The sequence below is a fragment of the Pelodiscus sinensis genome, chromosome 5, assembly GCF_049634645.1.
Source record: "Pelodiscus sinensis isolate JC-2024 chromosome 5, ASM4963464v1, whole genome shotgun sequence".
NCBI lineage: Eukaryota > Metazoa > Chordata > Testudines > Trionychidae > Pelodiscus > Pelodiscus sinensis.
In genome coordinates, this window is record NC_134715.1 from 112,140,001 (window position 1) to 112,161,997 (window position 21,997).

Genomic DNA, 21,997 nt, shown 5'->3' on the forward strand with positions numbered 1-21,997 from the left:
GACTAAAAAATTTAATCGTGATTAATCGCATGCGCTGCCCCTTTGATAAGCTGCGGCGGAGTTTCAAAGGGGCAGTGCTGCGGAAGCCCAGGATCAACTGGAGTCCTCGGCTGACCCCAGACTCAGTGCAGCTGCCCCTTTGAAACGCAATGGAATCCCCAGCTGGTCCCAGGCCCAGGCTCTGCTAGCGCTACCCTTTGAAACACGGTGGTGGCATTTAACGGGGCAGTGCTGCACAGAGCTGGAGATCAGCTGGAGTCCCCAACTGATCCTGGCTCAGTGCAGCACCACCCCGGCGTTTCCAAGGGGCAGCACCACGAGAGCCTGGGTCAGCTGGAGTCCCCGGGCTCCATGGCTGTGAAATGCACCAGAGCCCCCACTGGGGCTCTTAGGTACTTTTGCATTCCTCCTTTGAAATGTCCATTGACTAGTCGATGGAAATTCCATCAACTAGTCAATTAACTGCATTTTAACATCCTTATTATATACACCAATCACAAAGTTCCTGACGCAGGCTCTTAGCAATTTATTCCATCTTTGCTATCTTAAGTCTCTGGAGTACATCCTTCGTTAGGATGGGTCAACAAAGCCTTTTGGGCCCTTGATCCATAGCAAAGATGCTTCTTAAGTGAAGAGCAGGAGTGAAGACAAAAGGAGGAGCCACTAGGATTCTTTTATAACCTTGCCCATGTGGAAGGAATTCCATTGTTCTTGCTGTGTGAAGGTATCTCCCAAAATTGAGTTGGTCACATGAGCAACTCACCATGCATGCCTCAGTCCTTTTTAGGCAAGTGGCCATGGCGTAACTGCTTGACTGTAGATTTGCAGCAGATTTTCTTAGATCTATATTGGCAACACTTAAGGCCCATTGTTAAAGAAGTACTGCTATTCACACAGAAGCCACCCCTGAGAATAGATGGAAGAGGCCTGTTGTTGTCTCCCTGTTATTGATGGCCTCCCTATGCACTGCTCGGACAGAATGAGCCTCTGGCTGTTCAAACTGCGCACCACAGCCCAATGCTCTTCACACAAATTATGTAAGCAACAGCATGTAGCAACCACCTTTAGGATATGTTCCTCCAAAAGGATATGATCCTCCTGCCAGAGACACAACTGCATTTCCCTTTTGATCTGACAAAGGCACATTCAACAACTATTTGGCAGCGGCTTAGCCTGTTGTTGAATCACTCCTTACTGCTATTCAGGTGCTCCATGTAAGGCTTCATGAACCAAAGCTGCCAGGGGTAAGCCATATCATCTAGGATCACTATGGGCATGTCGTCCATAGCCCCCACTATAATTTTCTGATCTGGAAAGAAAGAGCCAGCATGCAGCTTACTGAACAGGCCACTGGTCCTGAAGATGTGTGCATCATGCGCCTTTGCATACCACCCCGCATTTATGTCTGTGAAACGCCCATGATGATCCACGAGTGCCTGAAGTGCCATGGAATACCCCTTATGACTGATGTGCTCTATATACTCTGAGGCAAGGAGGGGTGATGCTACAATGGGAATATGCCATCAGTTGCCCTGCCACAGTTTGGAAAGCCCATATCAACAAAGCCAGCCACTACGTCATCCACATTTCCTAGAGTCTCAGTTCTATGCAGCAAAATGTGATTTATTGCTCTGCATGCTTGCATAAATGCTGCCCTGACGGTAGACTTCCCCACTGCAAAGTGAGTCTCAACGGAATGGTAGCAATCAGGAGTTTGCACAAAGCAATCGCAACACATTTCTCTACTGAGAGCAGCAGCTCTCATTCAGGTGTCCTTCTGCTGCAGATAAAGGGCCAGCTCAGCTCCAGGAAGATTGCTCTATGCATCTGGAAATTCTGTAGCCACTGCTCTTCATCCCACAGCTGCATGATAATGCAGTCAGTGCTGAACTCAGTGCTGATTTCACTAGCCCCAAAATGATTGTCAGCTGAGCACAGCTGCTCTGTGATAGCCCAGTGCATGCGAATTCAGTGCTCTCCCTGTCACTCAAGTTGTCATCCACCTCTGAGTCTTTGTCCTCTGCTCTTAAGTGCATAGGAACCTCTACTGCACTGCCTGATATCCTAAGCACATTGAACACAACACAGGGGAGACTGTGGGATCCATGATTTCTCATAGCAGATGCTTGAGTTCACAGAACGGCTGTCATTCAGGTGGTGCAAAAGTAAGCAGGAAGCCCAGAGAGAGCTCTTTGCCCAGTTAAGAGGTGACACAACTTGTTTTTTCATTAGTCTTGCCAGATATCTTCACAAAAAATCCTAAACACAGGAGAAAAAATTGGTTGAGCAAAAAAAAAAAAAATTCTTGTGCGCTTCCCCCACCACATGTGAAGAAAAATAGCCCCACCAGACTTCCATCCAAAAGAAACAGAAAATACTGGACATTTTACCAGACAGAAGATGTGATTTCCGGACAGTCTGGGTGAAAACCAGACACCTGGCAACCCTATATTTCATGTTCCCTAACTACCTAGCACTATCTTGTGCGTTCCCACAGTACTTAGCACCTGAAAGTGATGCCAGGAACTGTGGTATGCATACCCTCTTTCTGTTGACAGGGGTGCTAACAATGTGGCCATGATATGTAGACAAAGGGTGGCAGAAAAACAGGTGCCAATGGTTTTCCGTTTTGGTGACTTTTGCATGTTGACAACACTTTTGTTGTTGAATTTTTCCATTGTAGACACAGCCCGTGTTTCTGTGTCTTTCTTAGAAAGATGGTATATTTCAAGTTTTAATTCAGCACTGCTCCCTTATGTAATAAGGAAGAATAATTCCCTCTATTTCAGGAATTATTGAAATTGTGTGTTAAGTAGGATTTCAGAATAGATCATAGTAGCCTCTTCTGGCCTTAAAATCTATTAATGTATTTGGGGAATGTAATATTTATGGTCTTACCTATTTAAGTGCTTGTTTTTTCTTAAAATAGGTAATACATTGCTAAGTAAAAATATCCTTGTTTTTAATAAAGATTTTGTGTTGCGGGTTATATATTAATGACTTATCCCAACCCTAGAATAAAGAGATCAAGACTTGGTGAAGGATATTTCTGCAAAAAGAACCTCGTACAGAAAAAAAGGTATACAGGCAGTCCCCGACTTACACGGATCCGACTTATGTCGGATCTGCACTTACGAATGGGGCTTTCTCGCCCCGGAGCTCACAGGCAGCGATCCGCCACCTCGACCTTCAGGGGGAGAAAAGCTGCTCCTGGTGCCCCTGGTCTGCTGGAGACTGTCCCCAGCAGACCAGAGACACTGGGAGCGAAGCCACAGCGGCGGCGGGTTCCCGCACTTCTGAGGCTTTGCTCTGGCAAAGCCTCAGAGGCGCGGGACCGTGCCGCGGCTGCGGCTTCGCTCCCGGTGCCCCTGGTCTGCTGGAGACCGTCTCCAGCAGACCAGGGGCACCGGGAGCGAAGCCGCAGCCGCGGCGGGTTCCCGCGCCGCTGTGGCTTCGCTCCCGGTGTCTCAGGTCTGCTGGGGACGGTCTCTGCTGCTCTGCCCCAGGCGTCCCCAAGTCAGCCGCTGCTGAAACTGACCAGTTCTGACTACAGGAAGCCCGAGGCAGAGTTGCTCTGCCCCAGGCTTCCTGGAATCAGCCGCTGATCAGTTTCAGCAGCAGCTGACTTGGGGACGCTTGGGGTTCTTAAGTTGAATCTGTATGTAAGTCAGAACTGGCGGTCAGTTTCAGCAGAGGCTGAATCTGGACGCCAGTTCCAGCTTACATACAGATTCAACTTAAGAACAAACCTACAGTCCCTATCTTGTACGTAACCCGGGGACTGCCTGTAGCTGTTTTTATAATTATAGCTGTGTGTGAATTATTTAAAGTGACTTAAATGTTCGTATTACAATAATAGCTACACTGGAAAGAAATGCAAATTTCTCTCGTAATGCCTTTAGAATCTTGTTTTTGATAAATCTCTTTTAAAATATGTAGTTTCTATGATATCACCACTTTCATTTTTCCACCCACACACTTTCATTGCTCTCTTCTTGATTTATCCTCGTTTTGTGGAGATGCAGAATTTTCTCCCTTTGGAGCTTAATGCAATTTGATGATTTGCAATTGTAGTGTGACTAACACTATTAACATAACTACAAAGCCACTGCTACTCCTGGAGAAAGTGGGACTGAGTTCCTAGATTTAACAGCCCTATAAGTGTGCCCCTACAACATGATACTGAAAATGGAATGTCTGACAACATTCATCATGCAAATAGTTTGTTCACTGTAGTTAAAAAATATTCCAAGCTTCATTTTGCCCAGCAAATTGAAATGCTGCTTGAAAGGTCACACAGAACAAGCATTAATTCTAGAAACTGACATGGCTCTTTGCTGTAAGACCTGGTCTTAAAGCAAAGTAACATAAGGCTTGGACCTATGAACTTTGACATAGGTTGATGGCTCAGTGGTTGCCCCCAGATTTTGGGGAACTGTGTGATTAAGAGGGAAGTTTGTATATAATACCAGTTAACCACAGGAACATTGAACTGCTACTCTATCTTAGATATTTTAGGATAAAATTGTGAGCAGGTGCCTAACCACAAACTTGTTTTAGCATTTAGTTGATGTTTATTGTAATAAGGTAAATTAATATGCAAACCTATAAGATAAAGGCACCCCTACATTATTAGAGTGAGGAAGTTAGATGCGAAATGAGAGGCTGGGTATCTTCAGGAATATGCATGACAATCATCAATAAGCTGAGCAGGCCATCATGTGGTAGGAGTTCATCTTTGGTCATCATGTAGGTTGATTTGGACCATTTGGACTTGACTGGCATGTCAGAGCAGGTCCTTTCTCCCCACCGTATCCCCAGGAAAGCATCTGAGTATGAATGACAATTGTAATACCGAATTAGTGGTATCTTTGATATTTGTTTATTCGGTTTGGAGTTTTCTTGTCTTTATAAATTGGGCTTTATTTTTCCTTTAGCATGAATATAGTTACTGTATACAAATACTGAACTTGTTAATTTTAATTCTGCTATGTCTGATTCTGGGACTAGGACCCAATTGTCTCCAGATCTTTACATCTATATTAATCAAGAATAAGTATTAACTGCTACAGAATCAGGCTGCAAAATATCTTACATGTACTGCACTCCAGTTGCAGAATAGACATATCCTAAGGTCATGTAACATGTAATCTGAATTTGTGGAATTGCAATATGATATTGTATCTTTATATATGGCCTTGATACAGCAATGAGAGCTGCATTAGCAGACCTCTGTGCCTGCAGTGAGCTCAGTTGAAACTAGTTTCTGAATGGATGGGTTCTAGGGTCTATGAATGAGCAGCTAATGCAGGGTCGGCAACCTTTCCAAAGTAGCGTGCTAAGATTTACCCTCCTGCCCTGGGCTGTGCCTCTCTCCTGGGAGTGGGAGGGACTCTCTTCCCCGCACGCCTCCTGAATTACCTGGCTCAGTGCAAACCTTTCCTCAGACCACCAGTTGCTAATGGAAACTCACCATTAATTACATAATTACACCTGAGCCATTTTGCTAGTGCTGCTGCTAGGAGAATGGTTTAATTTAAATTATTAAACAGACTAAGTATTTTAACTGTCTCATGTTAGTTTATCAAACTTCATTTTAAATAAAGTAAAATATTAATTTATGCCCAATACAAAAGGTTTCAATGTTTTCTTTGTTTATGGCAGGGGTTGGGAACCTTTTATGGGTCGGGGCCACTGACTCTCAGAAAAATCAGATGTGGACCTCACAAGTGAGGAACCCCCCCCCCAAAAAAAAATCCTCCAAAACTACAGTCTCTTACTGATGTGGCCCCCAACTGAGACTCCTCACGCCTCTGGCATTCCAGCCCCACGGGGTGGCAGGAAGGGACAAGGATGACCGAGGTTCAGGGTTTCCCATGGGCCTGATTTGAGAGGGTGAGAATGCAGCCAAATAGCTGCACATCAAACTCCTTGTGGCTGGTTGATTATTGTGCAAACAGGCTGAAATTCTCATTCACACACAATGATAAGATGCAAAGAGGATTGTGCTGTGATGGCGGGTGAAGAGTAAAGGAAAATGCAGCTTCTACAAAGGAAACTAGTATTCCCCCCTCACATCTTTCCTTTGTTCCAGCCTCGTTCCCCTCAGCCCTATGATCACCCAGCCTGATCCCCTGCATAATACAGAACAGTACAGAACTTTTTGGAACTTGTAGAATGTGAGTAGGAGTTTTTCTCCAGGGAGGCTGAAACTGGCTCTTCTGCATGCTTAATAGTACAATCTGACACTTAAGCTATTGGAACGCTAATTTTTGTTACAAAATGTACAGATCATTCTTCAAAAAGTGCGTTGGTAATAGTCTAAATCTGCACTAAAGAACCATTTTAAATTACACTTCTAGCAATCTCATCCTCCTAAGGGGATATATGCCAACTCGTTACTTTTCCATATATGTTGTAGCTACATTTTCTGCACCACCTGTTTGTAAAGTAAAGTTTATTTTGTCATATGTTTGTATCTGCATCTAGAGTCCAGATGGGAATTCAGAAGAAGCTTATTTCATTGTTCAAACTGTCCTGGTTAAAAAAACTTCACAGACCATTACTGGGTAGAATTGATGCCGCATTACTTTTTAATGATCTTTCTTCTCCTGGGTGCTGCTACTTCTCATCCCAAAAGTAGTACACAACATTTTTAGTTTAATTCTCACCATATAGGATGAGAGAGGTTACCATCTATATTTTCAATATTAAGGCACAGACAAGATATAGGCAATAAGCCATAAATCATGAACTTGAAGCCGGAGCCCATTTGCCACAATGCTGAATTATTGGAATTTTCAGGCAACCATAACAATCTTGTAAAATTCATGACTAACCTTATCTATGTTTAGTCTGTCTTACTCTTGGAGAAGCACCCAGCCCCTCATTGTTTTACCTTTGATGTTTGACAAGAAGAATTCCCTCAGAAAAGTTCATTTTCTTTTCCCATTAAATTCCATTCAGCTTTTGCTGACCAAGAAAGTGTTAAAGAATTCCCATTTCCTTCTCTTGCTTTCATTCTTTGGGAAAGTTCTGGCTGCCTGCCGGAATAACTGAACACACTAACATTCTGAGATGTGCTGATGCTTTCCTAAAAGCACCAGCAGCTGACGCTGTACTAGTAACTAGGGATGTTAGACTAGTCAACTGCTTATTGAATAGTCTTTTACAAATGCTTATCAGATAGTCTTCTGGCTAGTTGATATCCCCCTCCCCTTGCTGCCTCTGAGATGATAGAGGCAGCGAAGGAGGGCAGGGAGAAGGGGTACTTTGAACCCCCAAGGCAGCCGCTGCACAGCTGATATGCGGAGTAGCTGTGTGGCAGGCTGCCCCTTTAAAACTCCGCCTCTGTGCGATTCAAATGGGCAGCCATGGAGCCCGGGGTCAGCAGGGAACTGTGAGTCCCCTGCTGACACCAGACTCCATGGCTTTGAAATGCATAAGAGCCCCTGCTGGCGACTCTTGTGCATTTCAAAGCAGGCACGTGGCGTGCAGACGGGAATAAATTCCCTCGACTAGTCAATTAACCACATTTTAATATCCTTACTGGTGGTAAAACTTGGAACCTGCCACATCAGGTAAAGGTGGAGGAGGAAGAATGTTAACTCCGTGCTAGGTCAGACAATGATCAATCTAACCCCAGTATCCTGTCTCCAGCAGTGGCCAAAGGAGGAGATTCAGAAAGAACAAATAGACTAAGGCAATTTGTTGAGTGATCCACCCCTGTCTTTCCCTCCTGTTTTCTGGAAGTCAGAGAGTTAAGTTGCCCCGAGTATGGGGCTGCTTCTCTGATGCTCTTGGCATTGGTAGTTCTGGCCTCCACAAACATTTTTTTCACCTGATTATATTTTGGCCATCACAACATCTCAAGGCAAAGCATTCCACAGGTTAATTGTGCGAGTGAGTATATGGGTGGCCTGATAGATAGTGTTAGTTCTTCCTCTGACAGGGTCCTATGAAGTCATTGGGGCAGCGGGGAGGGCACAGGGGGTGCTGATCCTCCTCTTGGTGGGTTCCGTTTTAGGGATCCTCCATCCAGCACTTTCCTCTTCTGTGACAAGTCAGACCTCATAGACCTAGCACCTAGCTTCGGTGGCTCATTCCTACCTGCTCTGGGGACAGGATGTGGCAAACTGCCACACTTCTTTCAGGACAGGACAGATGGGCTGAGCTAGGCTTCCTTCAGAACAGCAATGCATCCCTCACCTGGAATAACAGCCTTTTTATGCTAACTAAAATAGTTTGTCTTGTAGCCTCAGAAATGAAATCTGTTGTGGAGGTAAAGGATCAAGTTTCAGATTGTAATGATGCATCATGAGGTGCTTCTTTACAACTGCATGTGATAGAATTTGATTTGTACTTTTTTGCTGTTTTTATTAAATCCTATTTAAAAAACAGGGCTAGAATTTATTTAGGTTGCAAAATCAAGCACTTGAAAGTTCAGAATTGCCTGACTTATTTCTTCCTTATTTGCAACTCTTATTTGCCACAAATCTGGCACTTGCCCTAATAAAACTCTCAGGCAAGGGCAAACGTCTTTATACATGATGCAAAACCAATCGTATTTACATTTTACTAGCTATGTATTAAATAGACACGGAAGCTTGTTACTATTGGCCAATTATGAACTTAACTTGCATATATACACATAGAGATGCAGTTGACTATTAGAGGGTGTTTCTGAAGTAGCTGCTATGATATTAAAATGTGAAATTTATAAAGTACCAAAATTTTCATATTTTGCCAACTAAAATTTTTCCAAACACTGATTTCTTCCTCCTCCTTCTACAAGTCCTTGTCACTTTCTCCCCTGAGCCCACATACAATGCTTGTAGTCGTGATCATAAAAAATGGGTATGCCAAGCAGGTTTCCTTCGTACACTTAGTGTGGGTGTCACCTAATGCATTAAGTTCTTTTGTTCGGTAGCATTTTCCGTGCAGTTTTATCATTCACTTGTAAAACCTGTAATTTCTTTTAAAGCTACATATGCTGCAAATGAATATTTTGACTTCCTTATTGCTTCCTGTTTGAGAAGTTTCTTTAGTGTGCAAGTTGGTTCTCATCATAATATAGATTGAAATTTCCAGTCCGAAAGGGCTTCAGGTCCTCGATCTCAGTTTCCGTAATACACTGGCCTTGTATGTTTAAAAGTGTAGCTTCCTCTAGCCCAAGTGACTCTACAGCCAATTGCTTTCTCACAACTGAAGAAGTTCTTTAGCTCAAATAGTAAAGGCTTATGGCTTTTGATTTCAGCTTTTTTCTTTGTCCTGGGGTAAAAGGGTTGTCTAGTGGTTAGAAAAGGGCTTTGATTCAGTTGCTGGAATAATTATTTCTACCTCTGCCACATATTTATTTCGAGACCTTGGTCAGATCGCCTAAGCTGTACCTGTTTCTGTGCCTATACAAGAAGAACTTTAACACCAAAGCCTTTGTAAAATAATTCAGAATTTACAAATGGAAGTGACCCTCATGCGACAGTAGAAAGCAACATATAAATACCTGCAATAGAAAATGTAACATGCATTAAAGAAAAACAATTATAATATTTTCTGATGTATATTCATAGGACTGTTCTGATGTATATTCATATGTTTCTTTTTTGTGTAATATACCTTTTGCTGTTATGTTTACGCTGATGTATGTTACTACAGTCAACTTAGTTACTGTGGACAGGAGACTGTCACCTATAGGTATTTCTGCCCTTTTTAGTTTTGGTAAACTTTGGAAATCTTTTACATTTTAGACTCTTGAATCAGAAAGTCTTGCTTCTTCCCGATGTATAAGCTAACAATTTGTTTTAATGCTTATAAAGCTTTAATTTTTTGAATGTCTCTTCTCTCATTAAATAAATGTGTATCTACCCCATAATTTCCTGTAGTTATGAAAATTTAAATAAACATCTTAAAAATGCTTAAAAATAAGCAGATATCCATCAATTATAACAAATTTCATTATCCCAAACCTAATCATAATGTGCTTTTCTATTTTTCAAATGTAATTTTATTATCCTTAGTATTTTGTAGTATTGTTTTTAAAAACTAAGCTTTACTATCACATTCTCTATTAAATTTTGCAGATGAGTGGAATGGGATGGCTGAGGGAGAGATGCTGTAAAAATAAGTGCCTGCTTTCACTGAACATATTGATAATTTTCACAATTGATTGTCGCCTTTGAGTGCTACTCTGTGTTTAGTCTTAAGGCAGGTTCTAGTTAATGGATGTTAACAAATAGATTTTTACATAGTTGTATCATAAATGTAATTTATGTCTGTTTTCCCCAAAAGGGTCTTGTATTATTTTTTCACACAAAAATCATGTGTGAAGTACTGCATAAAATTCTAAAAACCAAATAAAGACAATGGTCTTGTAGCTTTGCTCTGCTTACTCTATTATGTAAAAAATTAATTTCATTTAGCTTGTATTTATATGAGAATTTATATAAACTTGTAACTATTTACCATAGAAATTGGTCTAATAGCCATTTCTCAATAGTAGCTTAAAATCTGATTTCAGTTAATTTTATGCAACTTTGAAGAGTTAACAAAGTTGTACACAAAGTGCCAGATATTGTGACACAACACATTTTATCAGTTTCATTATGGGGGTCTTTCAGTGGCAGTTGATAATGCATTTCTCATTAAATAATGTTGAATCCTCTTACTAAAGCATATTTGATGTGACAGCTTTAACCTTTAAACGAAACACTTAAATGCCTACAGTAAATAGTTCCTTTGATAGCTGCTGATCAAAATACCTTCTAGTAACATGAGGGCACAAAAGCAGCAGAGTGGAAAATATGCATCTGCTCACTCCCCTGCACTTCAGATATCATTTGTGTTCTCTTCAGTTTCTACCCAGCCCTTTAGCACTCAAATGATGTAAAAAAAAAACCCCTAGTAGCCCCTATTTTGGACCCAATTCTTTAAATCCTTCAGGGTTTTTGTTTCCACTTGGATTGGGCAATATTTGAAGAGAACTTTTTGTTTTCTGAGTAAGTTTTGTAATGTTTGTGTTCAGCTTAGGGGAGTTAAAGAAATAAAACTGGCTTCTAAATGGGAGGAAAATATTGCAAGTAAATATTGCAATATTTACTCTCGTTTTACGTAGAGTTACCGTATGAGACATTGTTATGACAGATGTTGTCCTTCTCTAGACCAAAAGGGTAAATATGATATGAAAACTTTCTGTAGCCATTCAGTGACTATGGTTTATGTTGTTCCTATGAAATGGTAAGCTAAGAAAAGCAAAAGGGTGACTCACAAAAAGTTTCATGCCGGAGATAACTTCTATTGAACTTTAGGGTTAATTTACTATCGCAGCTGTTATGCATCAAAAATCAAATCTGATAATTATATATCAAAAGGAACTTTCTATCTAAGGTTTATATGGCCTCCATCCTGATAGCATCTAAACACCTCTTAATCTTTAATGTATTTATCGCCGAAAAGAAAAATGCTGTTATCCCTCTTTTATAACTGGGAAACAGAAGCACATAGAAACTAAGTGACTTGTTCTAGGGATGTTAAAATGTTTTTATTCCAGTAAACGTGTAATCACTGAAATATTAAGCAATTACACAGTTACATGCCATGGGAGAAGCAGCTCCCTGAATATGCCAGCTCCCGCCTTCCTCTACCCCCACTCTGCTGTCTCTGGCTACATCTAGACTATGGAGTTTTCCCGGGAAAAATCCCGCTGCGTCCAGAGAGTGCTTTTGCTCTTCCTTGTCTTTTTTGCGGAAGAGCAAATGCGTGTTTCGGGGAGCCCTGTATACCTCATTCCATGAGGGATAAGGGCTCCGCCAAAAGAGGAAGCTTTTCCACCTAGACTGGACCAAATGATGGAAAAGCCTCTTCTGGAAAAGTGATCAGAAAAAGCTACGCAAATTGCACTTCACAATTTGCGTAGCTTTTTCCGATAAAGTCCCATAGTCTAGATCTAGCCTTAGATACAAAATCAGCAGCATGGTGGGGTGGGGTGAGAGGATGCCGCTCCATGGGGGCCTGCAACCAGGCTCATCTGTTAACCATGTACATGGTTACATTTTCACATCTCTAACTTTGTTCAAGGTCCTGCAGAGGGAATGCACAGCAGAACAGGATTTTTCAACTGGAATTCTCAAATTGGATCTTTCTCATGCTAGTGCCCCAACTACTGAGAACTGTCTCTTCTCTCTGGTTTATCTTGTGGTTATGTTATGAGTAACACCTGCCCAGTTGAGTGTCTTCACTTGCATCCCTCATGCCAACTCTGTTACTTAGAGTAGTAACTGATGACTCTACTGATATCAAACTGCAAAAAGAATCTGTTTTAATTATCAGAAAAGGTGCATGAAATTTTATGCATGGAGCATTAATTATTTCTGGAAAATGTATTCAAAACGGAGGGATATTTGGCATTTAAAAAATCTGTTTTTAGTGAGGCTGGAAAGTAAAAGCTTTTACTGACAGCATTCTCATTGTAACGGAGTAATGTGGGAGGAATACACATCGAGAGGTTTTCTAATGACATGCATCTTAATGAACAATGTTGATAGGTTATAAACTGTCACTTAACCTTTTAAGATTGGAATAATTGCTTGTTTCTGGTGTTCTTTGTGCTCCCACTGGTGCTGGGAGATGGGAGTTGGTGAGGCTGGTAGGCTCCCTACCCTTCACAAAAGTACCCAGCATGGAAGTGCAACTCCTAGAAGGAAGTGTATGACTGTGTGTGTGCTTGGGGAGAAGGGGATGGGGGAAGCACTCCATGTGCTGCCCCTGCCATGAGCACCAGCTCTGCAGCTCCTACTGCCAGGTCCAGATAACACACTGAATACGAACTGTCACTGACTTCTGGAATGCTTGGGAATATGTAAGCCATATCTGAGTCAACTTTGTGAAAAAGTCTCTCCCAGTCTCTGCTATTCAGATCACAAAATTCGACTCATTCTCTAGTGTTAAGTCACTTTAAAGTTTCCTATATGCCCCTGGCTCTAGGACAAGGCCCTATTTTCTTTCATTATGTCTCTCTCCTTTGATGAAAGATTTTAATTTTCATCTCTGTACATGTACCACCCTGCTTGTTTGGACTGTGGATGTGATCATAAGTGCCACAGGGACAGCTTTTAAAGTCCTGCTTTCTTAAGGAAGGAAAAATTATCATCAGGAGACGTAGCCTCCTTGGACAATACAGCTCTATCCACATGAATGATTTCTCCTTTCAAAAAAAAATCTCACTATGTAATTAAAAAAAACAGTACCTATCATTTATATGTTCTCCAATGACACTCTTTCCAGCAGTGCTTATAGAACCACATTGTGCTCTGTAAGAGATTCACATTCCTGAGCTTTCTAATTTAAAAACTCAACTTGTTTCACACTGTGTCCATAGCTCAGTGGCCTTGTCTCCCTTCTTGTGTACCACCCACCTGCATATCTTTAATTTGAGATTTATAATTTTCTGCATTGTGCTTTCAGTGCTGCATTTTGCTTCACAAAATCTGCCTGTCACTGTCCAACCCTGCACAATTGCAGCTTTTATCCTTTTTTTGGCAACAATTTTGTTGCAAGAGAAGTTGCTTTTAGGCAGGTTAGCCACCACTTCATGCAGATTCTGGCTTGTGAAAATGTCCACCTTCTTTAGGAGACTGCTGTGTCTGGAGAGAGATTCATCCATATATCTCCCCTCCCCAGCAATTTCATTGTCCCTTACATACCTCGGCAACCTTAGGTTGTGGACCCTCAGATACCGGCTCTAAACCCAATCTGCAAACTGTTCATCAGTATGTTGGATGGAGATTCCTTACTCAGCAGGTAGATTTAACGAATTTTTATTATGACAAACCATTCAGCAAGTGGCAATCTTTTATTTACAAGTGGAAAACTCATAAGGATGATCTCCTCACAGTCACCTCCAGCACTGAACAATACAGCTTCCCTTTGTTATGAAACATTTATAACTTTATTATCTTTTCTTATACATTTGTATTAGTGTCTCATTTCCATATTAATATTCCTTCCCTGACAGCACAGGCTTAGCGTTAGTTCAAACAAATCTTTTCTATCTTTTTAATTACTTTAATCATGCCCGTGAATAAAAGAATGTATAGTTTGCAATTTCTTAACAGTTCCGTTTTTCCTAGGTTTACTCTATAAAACGTTATCACAATAATTTCAAAATACAGCAGGCTTTTATCAAGGCAAAATATGTGTTTTCTCTGAACAGTAGGTTTAGGTACAGGTTGGACCTCTCTGGTCCGGCATCATCGGGACCCGAACAAGAGAATTTGCCAGACCAGGGGAAGTCTCCTGCCCCGGACCCCAAATCCATCATCTGCTGTTGGCAGGCTAACCCAGCAGGCAGTCCTGTATGCCCCGCCTCCACTCGACTGCTGGCTCCCTGGGCAGCACAGGCTCCGGCTGCTGTCGCGGGGCTCTGTTCCTATGAAGCTAGGAGCAGCCATGGGGCTGGGGGAAGCTGTAGGGCTCCAGCCCCGGCCCTGCACAACTGGGATAAGCCATGGGGCCCCAGTCCCACAAAGCCAGGGGAAGCCACAGGGCTCCATCCCCAGGCAGCCCCAGCCCTGGTCTCGAGCAGGAGGGCTCTGTCCCGCACTGCCCCATGTGGGCTGCCGACTCTGATGTTCCTCCTGGCTGGCCCTCCTGCCCTTAGGCTCCCAGGCTCTCTGCTCCAGGAGCATCCATGGTTGTGCTGTACCACGGATGTTGCCAGACCAGAAAGTCTCAGATTTTAGAGGTACAACCTGTACAAGTGAACATGAGTTAATAAGCAAGAACAATACATTCCAAAGCAGTAATACATGTACTACGGATCTAAAGGGTTAACCAGTTACTTAGTAAGCTCTTTCGATAGCGGCGTGCTTACTGGGGTAACCAATTAACTGGTGCCCTGCTTAATGGAAGCAGCCCCTCACCCACAGTGTCTTGGGATGGTTAACCAGTTAAACATGTAGTTTAACTCGTTAACATTTTAACAGGATTTTACATCCCTAATATGTACTTGAATGGGACCAAGTGTCCAAAGCTAAAAAACAATTGCGAGCTAAGTCATCTAAGAAGAAGGATTTAATCAAAAAATTGAATGATACTTGGGAATCGTTTAAAAGCCTTACTAGATACTCAAAAAGCTACAGTCTCACAATTAAGGAAGGATGGTCACTTTAGTTTAGAAATTGATGTAGTTTAGAGACAAAGTAAAGGCAGCTATTAAAAAATATATAACAAAGGGGAATGCTTTTCATTTAATTTTTTTTTACTTACTGGGTTTGAGTAGTGCCAAGAAGGTTAGTAATACAGGCAAGTAATGGTATTATTAATATATACTTAGTGGATATAATGAATACTTTTCTAATTAACAATTTTATCCAATATAATAAGTTGGGATAAGTGTTAACAGTATGTGTTAATATTTGTAAGGGATGCAAAATAACACTTGAGTTTTCTGAGAAACATCTGGGTTAACATAACTGAATTTTATCTAAAAGGATTTTAAATTGGAAATGCTGCACCTTGGGTATTATTCCAGTGAAAATTAATTGGGTTTGAGTAATGCAGCTATAAATGTAATAATGTGCTAGAACTGCATTGCTGTTTCTATAAACCACCATACTCTGTGTTTAGATGTATTCCTTTGAAATCTCCAGTCAACTGCACAAAGGACTCATGAAAATCATTGAGTATTGCTAATAAAGCAGTTTTGGTTTTGGGTTGTTTTATAGAAGTCATGAAAGAAGAACCTGAAATACTCTTTGAGGATCTGCTTGAAAAGGCCAAAGCTGGAGAAGCAAAAGCACAGACAGAGGTAACTTTATAGGTTTTGTCACTACTTCTTTTTTATACTCTTCAACGGCCATGTATTGATTATAGCTAAAATAAAACCATTGTTAGCTACATCTGAAATCATATCTTCAGAGAGCACTAGAAACTGCTTTGAACATCTCTGAATATTGGTGAAACTTCATCCAATATTGGTATGGTTTAAATTCAGAAAATGTTACTACACACTTCCAACTCTTGTGGAATTATTTTCTCTTCCTATTAAAATTGAACCAAATCTTTTGGTAGAATTTTAAATTGGTCCAAGTGAGAGGATGCCAAATAGCTTCTTGACCTAGAGCAGTGGTAGGCAATAATTTTTTAAGGGGAACTACTTAACAAATTTCTGAAGTGGCCCTGGGGCACCCAGGAATGGGCGGGGCCTCAGGCAGAGGGGGTGAGGCCAGGAGACTTCCCATGCTCCCCCACCCACAGACCCTGATTGACCTAGGGGGTGGAAGGAGCACATGAAGTCTTTGCCCCCCGCTTTCCAGCACCTAGAGAGAACCACCAGATGTTTTGAACAGCTGGCCGTTCTCTCTAGGCGCGAGGCACCCCCGGCAGCGGGAGAAGACTTTGCGCACTCCTCCTACCCCCAGGCAAATCAGGAGTGCGCAAAGTCTCTCACCCCCTGCCTTGCCGGGGCGTGTAGTGCCTAGAGAGAACTGCCAGCTGTTTTGAATGGCTGGTAGTTCCCTCTAGTGTTGCAAGCCCTTGGCTGGGGGAGGAGACTTCTTGCAAACCCTGGCCCCAGGTCTCCACTGGCCTGAGGGCCGGGGAGTGGCAGGTCAGCCGTGGGCCAGATCAGCCAGCGTGGTGGGTCCACCCCTGGCCTCGAGGCTGTCTTGCCCACCCTTAGCCTCGAGGAATGATCTGTGCTGAGGAAGGATATCAGATTTGCCAGGTTCCAGTCCAGCACCAGCTTTTGAGGTAGATGTGCAGTTAACTAGGGATTATAAGCAGCTTGAGACATGGACTGTCATTTACAAATAGAACCTTCCTGATGTGGTATCCTCAGGCTCTGACGGTCCCAAACTGGAGAGTCTGCCAGACTCCAGCTCTGCTCACTGCTGCCAGCCAGCCAGCCCAAGTCTCTCTTGCACCAGTTTTCTCCTGAGTGCTCCAACCCTGGAGTACCCAGGTGGTACCCAACGATGCCAGACCATGGATGTCACCAGACCAGGGAGTCCTGGACTAGAGATGTTCAACCTGTAGTTTGTTTGTTTGTTTGTTCAGTGCCTAATACAATGAAATAAGAGGGAAGTGTGTCACTATATAGTGACTATTGTACGCTGATTGGATTTTAATTTGTTACCATTAGAACAAAATGCAAACCTCAGTCATGCTAAGGCTCCTCGGAGATAAACAAAGTAACTCTGAGTTGATTCAAGGTTTGTGAATGACTCAACAGCATCGACCTTGGGCCATTTGAAACTGTTGACTGAAGTCAGGAGAAAAGCTGAATCTGAAGAATTTGTGTACTTTAAGTACATTCAGTGCCATCAGAGGAAGATCTTAAAAATTAAAAAGAATGTGCAGGGGTGACAGTGAAGTATCGTGGAGCCAGCAATTAAGTAACAAACAGAAGGAAAAGTTGGATGCTTCATCTGTGTCCCTGCTTGATGAATGGTTTGGAAATGGCAGGTCTTATGGAGATGGGGGGGGGGGGAGGGAGAGAAGAGACTGGTAGTAAAACAATATACAGAGGAGAGTGGATAAACAATGCATATGGAAGAAATTAGGAGCAAGGTGAACATGGGACTCTCAGTGATAGGCTGGCCATATGATAAAAATGGGAGAACAACAAAGGATTTTATTAACATAGAATATGGTCTCCATAGGTACGTCTATGCTGCATGCTTATTTCGATATAAGCTATTCCAGAATAGTTATTCCGAAATTGCTTTTTTTGAAATAGCACATCTCTACTGCAGGGAAGCCTCAAAACTAGTCCCAGGCAGGCTTCCCTAATATGGACACCCTACCTCGATTTAGAGCCACAGGAAGCACTGGGAAGGAATAACTTAGAATGGCCCTGATGAAGGGCTATTTTGAAATAGCGGTGGAGCGTCTGAACGCGCCTTATTTTGAAAGAGCTATTTTGAAATAGGCATTATTCCTCGTAGAATGAGGCTTATAGATTTCAGAATAAGCCATCCATTGTTTCAAAATTATTTCGAAAGAACAGAATGGCTGTGTAGATACTCGCATTGTTGTTTTGAAATAACGCTAGTTATCTCGAAAAGCGGTACAGCGTAGATGTTCCCTGCATTCTTGTCTGGCAGCACTCGCATGTTACTGTTTCACTGCAGCGTTAAACATTTTTAAATGAAATTTAAGCAATAATAAACAATATACGCCACCAAAACATGGAGAAGTTAATCGGTTAAATAAACCTCAAACCTAAAATCTCTCTTTCTCTCCACCTCCTCTTAATTCTTCCCTTCTCCTACAGTCCCCTTTCTTTCTTTACGTGTCAGTAAGGTTCTTGTCCAGGAGGTAACTATGTTTTCAGGGTTAATTGAGTTTGTCTCAGAATAAACCAAATTAAAAAAAAAGGAAGTTGGAGTCCTACTGTCCTATGGATAGGGCAAGAGGAAGGAGGAAAGAAAGCAAGATAAAAAGTCACCTTGAAAAATATTAAAATTGTTTCACTCTTGGTAATTTGATACCTCCCTTTTTTTTTGATAGGTTGAGCAGGGTGGGCATTGTCTGTTTTCAGCAGAAGTGAGTGAGAAGAGAAGCTGAGGTGGTGATCTTGCTTTTCAGTATAAAAATGACTAGAAAGACTCACTCAGTTCAGGAACTTGGACATATCACTGCAAGGTTATACAGAAATAACCTTGCACTATATGGCTACGTCTACACTGGCCCCTTTTCCGGAAGGGGCATGTAAATTTCATGAGTCGTAGTAGGGAAATGCGCGGGGGATTTAAATACCCCCCGCGGTATTTAAATAAAAATGTCCGCCGCTTTTTTCCGGCTTTTAAAAAAGCCGGAAAAGAGCGTCTACACTGGCTCCGATCCTCCGGAAAAAGCGCCCTTTTCTGGAGGCTCTTATTCTTATTCAAAGTAGGAATAAGAGCCTCCGGAAAAGGGCGCTTTTTCCGGAGGATCGGGGCCAGTGTAGACGCTCTTTTCCGGCTTTTTTAAAAGCCGGAAAAAAGCGGTGGACATTTTTATTTAAATACCGCGGGGGGTATTTAAATCCCCCGCGCATTTCCCTACTACGACTCATGAAATTTACATGCCCCTTCCGGAAAAGGGGCCAGTGTAGACGAGCCCCATGTGTCTCAGCCTCTGTTACTGGGATTTGCGTACAATAGCTATGCAGATGAGATACCCACAGTCAGTGCTCTTTAATGGAAATGAGGCAGTGATGTGTCTGTTCTTGTACAGGGTCTCAGCACCCTTCACTGGCTGTGACCACTCCATTTCAGTTAGCAGAGCACAATGGCACGATGTGGTTGAGCGCTCATGTTAGAGGAGTAATCTGAAGATGTACACTGTTAATTAGATTCTAGGTACTGTACCTCTGTTTGCCTCCCAGTTTTAGCTCACATTGAACAAAGAGCATCCTCAAGTTAACTACCTGATAAACTGGAATGAGCAGGAATGAATATTCTATAATCACCTCAGTCTAATGGCTTTTAGCCATTTTAAAATTTGAAAACTCTTGCACAAAGGTTTTCATTTTAAAGGTTTATCACCAATTTAGTTTTAAAGACACTCTTGCACAATATTTATTCCATAAGGGCAGATCGCAGCTGAGCATATAGCATCTTTTAGTACAGCTTCAGGTAAAAGCTGGCTATAGGATACTCTGGTTTTTCTGTTACACATTTCAATTTAAAAAAAAAAATGACACTGTTGCCAAGAGGTTAGGTATCTTAAGAACCAAAATAAGGTTCAATGTTCTCTTCAGAAGGTAGCTACTTACAAATGTTGCTACTGTACCTTAAACAAAAGGTTCTTTCACAACTCAAATATTGGGCTGTGGTTCCTTGCGCAAAAGTCATTCTTATGGCCAATTGCATGATTTATATGGTTAGACATCCATTTCTGGGACTATGGGATATTTGTAGAGGAGTTGCAATAAGTGCTGTTTGGGGATAAATATCAACACACATTGGCTATGTCTAGACTACCCGTGGCTTCCGAAAGAATATATGTAAATTAGGTGCGAATTTGCATATCTTCTTCTGATGCCTTTTTTGGAAGAGGGTGGGTTGTTTTTTTTTCGAAAAAGCAGTCATTTTCGGGGTGGGGGGTTAAAGTCTTCTGAGGCATCTAGGTGTGTGCTACTCAATGTTAACTAATTTATTGGCTTTCATTAGATGTGCCAGAAATCAATGATTGCTACAGCTTTTGCATCTTGTTCTTGAAGTTGATTCTTCATCTCTTGCCAGTTTACTGAGGGCAACTTATTCGTGTGGTATTAGGACTCAGCCTATTTGACCTCCTTCACAGATGAGCCTTTGCTTGCTGAACTAATTAAGGAATTCTGTTTGTTTTGCCGTGCTGTCTAGATGGGAAAACACTACTTGAAACTAGCAGAAGAAGATGATGAAGAACTCAACAACTGTAGTGCTGTTGACTGGCTGATTCTTGCTGCTAAGCAAGGTCGAAGGGAAGCTGTCAAACTGTTGCGTAGATGCTTAGCAGACAGAAGAGGTATGGGTTCTTTAGAAGCTTTTAACTCTTATATTTTTAGTATGTACTTTAGCTACAAATAATCTATCCATTAAAATATTGGAGAAATGGGTTAAATATACAGCAAAATCTGGGTTTATGTGTAGCACAATTATTTGAACAACTGCTGTTATTGTGTTAGAGTAGTTAATTAAAAGTACAACATATGATTTTGGGTATAGAAGAATTTGTGTCAATCATGTACTTGAATTCCTTCATTAGTTTCTTGTTTCTTATCAGATCTCATTGAAACTCTTTATTCTTGCCTTTAAGATTAATTTCACACCCCACCTACGTATCTGCTGTTATTCTCTTCTCCTGTCTCTCTCATTCTCCCTTTATTCTTCTCAATCCTCTCGCCTAATTGGTTCCCTGTATCATATTCTCCCACTTCTTCAAGATTCACGCCTTCCTTCATCCCACTTCCTACGCTTGGAGTAGTCTTCTTCATGTCTGCCAAAGATCTGATCTCTTTTTTTGAAACCCACTTCTTTACATAATACTTCCCACCTTGTTCTCATCACCCAGGCTCGCCCTGTCATCTTTTACCTGCACTGTTGTCCTCGTGTCTTGTCTCTAGAGAATATTACAGACTCTTGTGTCAGGGAACATATCTTATGCAATCCGTAAAGTGCGCTATGCTCTTTGAGAGATGTATCATTTTTGTTGGTGAGCTTGAACACAGAACAATTTAAGAAAATAGCAGTTAACTTGAGAAGATGAAGTATGAATCAACTTGTCTAAAAACTTAGAACTAAATGAAAAGACTTACAAATTGTGAGCATGTCTGTCACTTCATCCTGAGATGTGGGATGATAATATCTAATGCACTATTTTTTATTGAGGTATCACTTCTGAGAACGAGCAAGAAGTGAAGAAATTATCATCTGAGACTGATCTGGAGAGAGCTGTGAGAAAAGCTGCCTTAGTTATGTATTGGAAATTAAATCCAAAGAAGAAGAAGCAATTAGCAGTGTCTGAATTGCTGGAGAATGTTGGACAAGTTGACAATGAAGGTAGGTATCCAGTACCCCAGAAAAGAAACTGCTCCTGCATTAATGTCTCTGTTTAAAACAAAAAATTACAAGTAGAACTCCGCTTGAAACCTAAATGATTGCATAAAAAATAAAATATATGTGTAACCCATTAATGGTAATGACCAGGGCTCGACACATAATACAATCTGCTCGCCCGTGGCAAGTAGATTGTAACCCGGAAGGGCTGGGTTTCGGCGATCTGCGCAGCTGGCGAGTGGGGCTCGCCGTGGTTCGGCAAGCCCTGGTAATGACTGTTATCAGCTGCCCACTCTTATCTCGTTAAAGCTGACTCATGTACTGTCACAAGTCTTGCTTATGTATGGTAGTTTACTTAAGTACCCATTGAGAACCACCAAAGATTAGAAATGACTAAATTGTTCATCTAAATTCACTGTTTTTGATAAACATACTTTCATTTACGTAGAGTGCTTTGCTACTGATAGAAATCAGAC

General features: G+C 41.7%; 1 protein-coding gene across 2 annotated transcripts in view; it reads left to right on the plus strand.

The window, feature by feature from the left end:
• The window catches only part of WFS1 (wolframin ER transmembrane glycoprotein), a 50,256-nt gene that overhangs the window by 14,675 nt on the left and 13,584 nt on the right, over window positions 1-21,997 (plus strand). For both annotated transcript variants that reach the window (XM_075930761.1, XM_006128212.4), the window contains exons 3-5: window positions 15,720-15,802; window positions 20,346-20,490; window positions 21,354-21,524. In XM_075930761.1, the coding sequence (XP_075786876.1) occupies window positions 15,720-15,802; window positions 20,346-20,490; window positions 21,354-21,524 (399 nt within the window). The remainder of the gene's footprint in view (window positions 1-15,719; window positions 15,803-20,345; window positions 20,491-21,353; window positions 21,525-21,997) is intronic.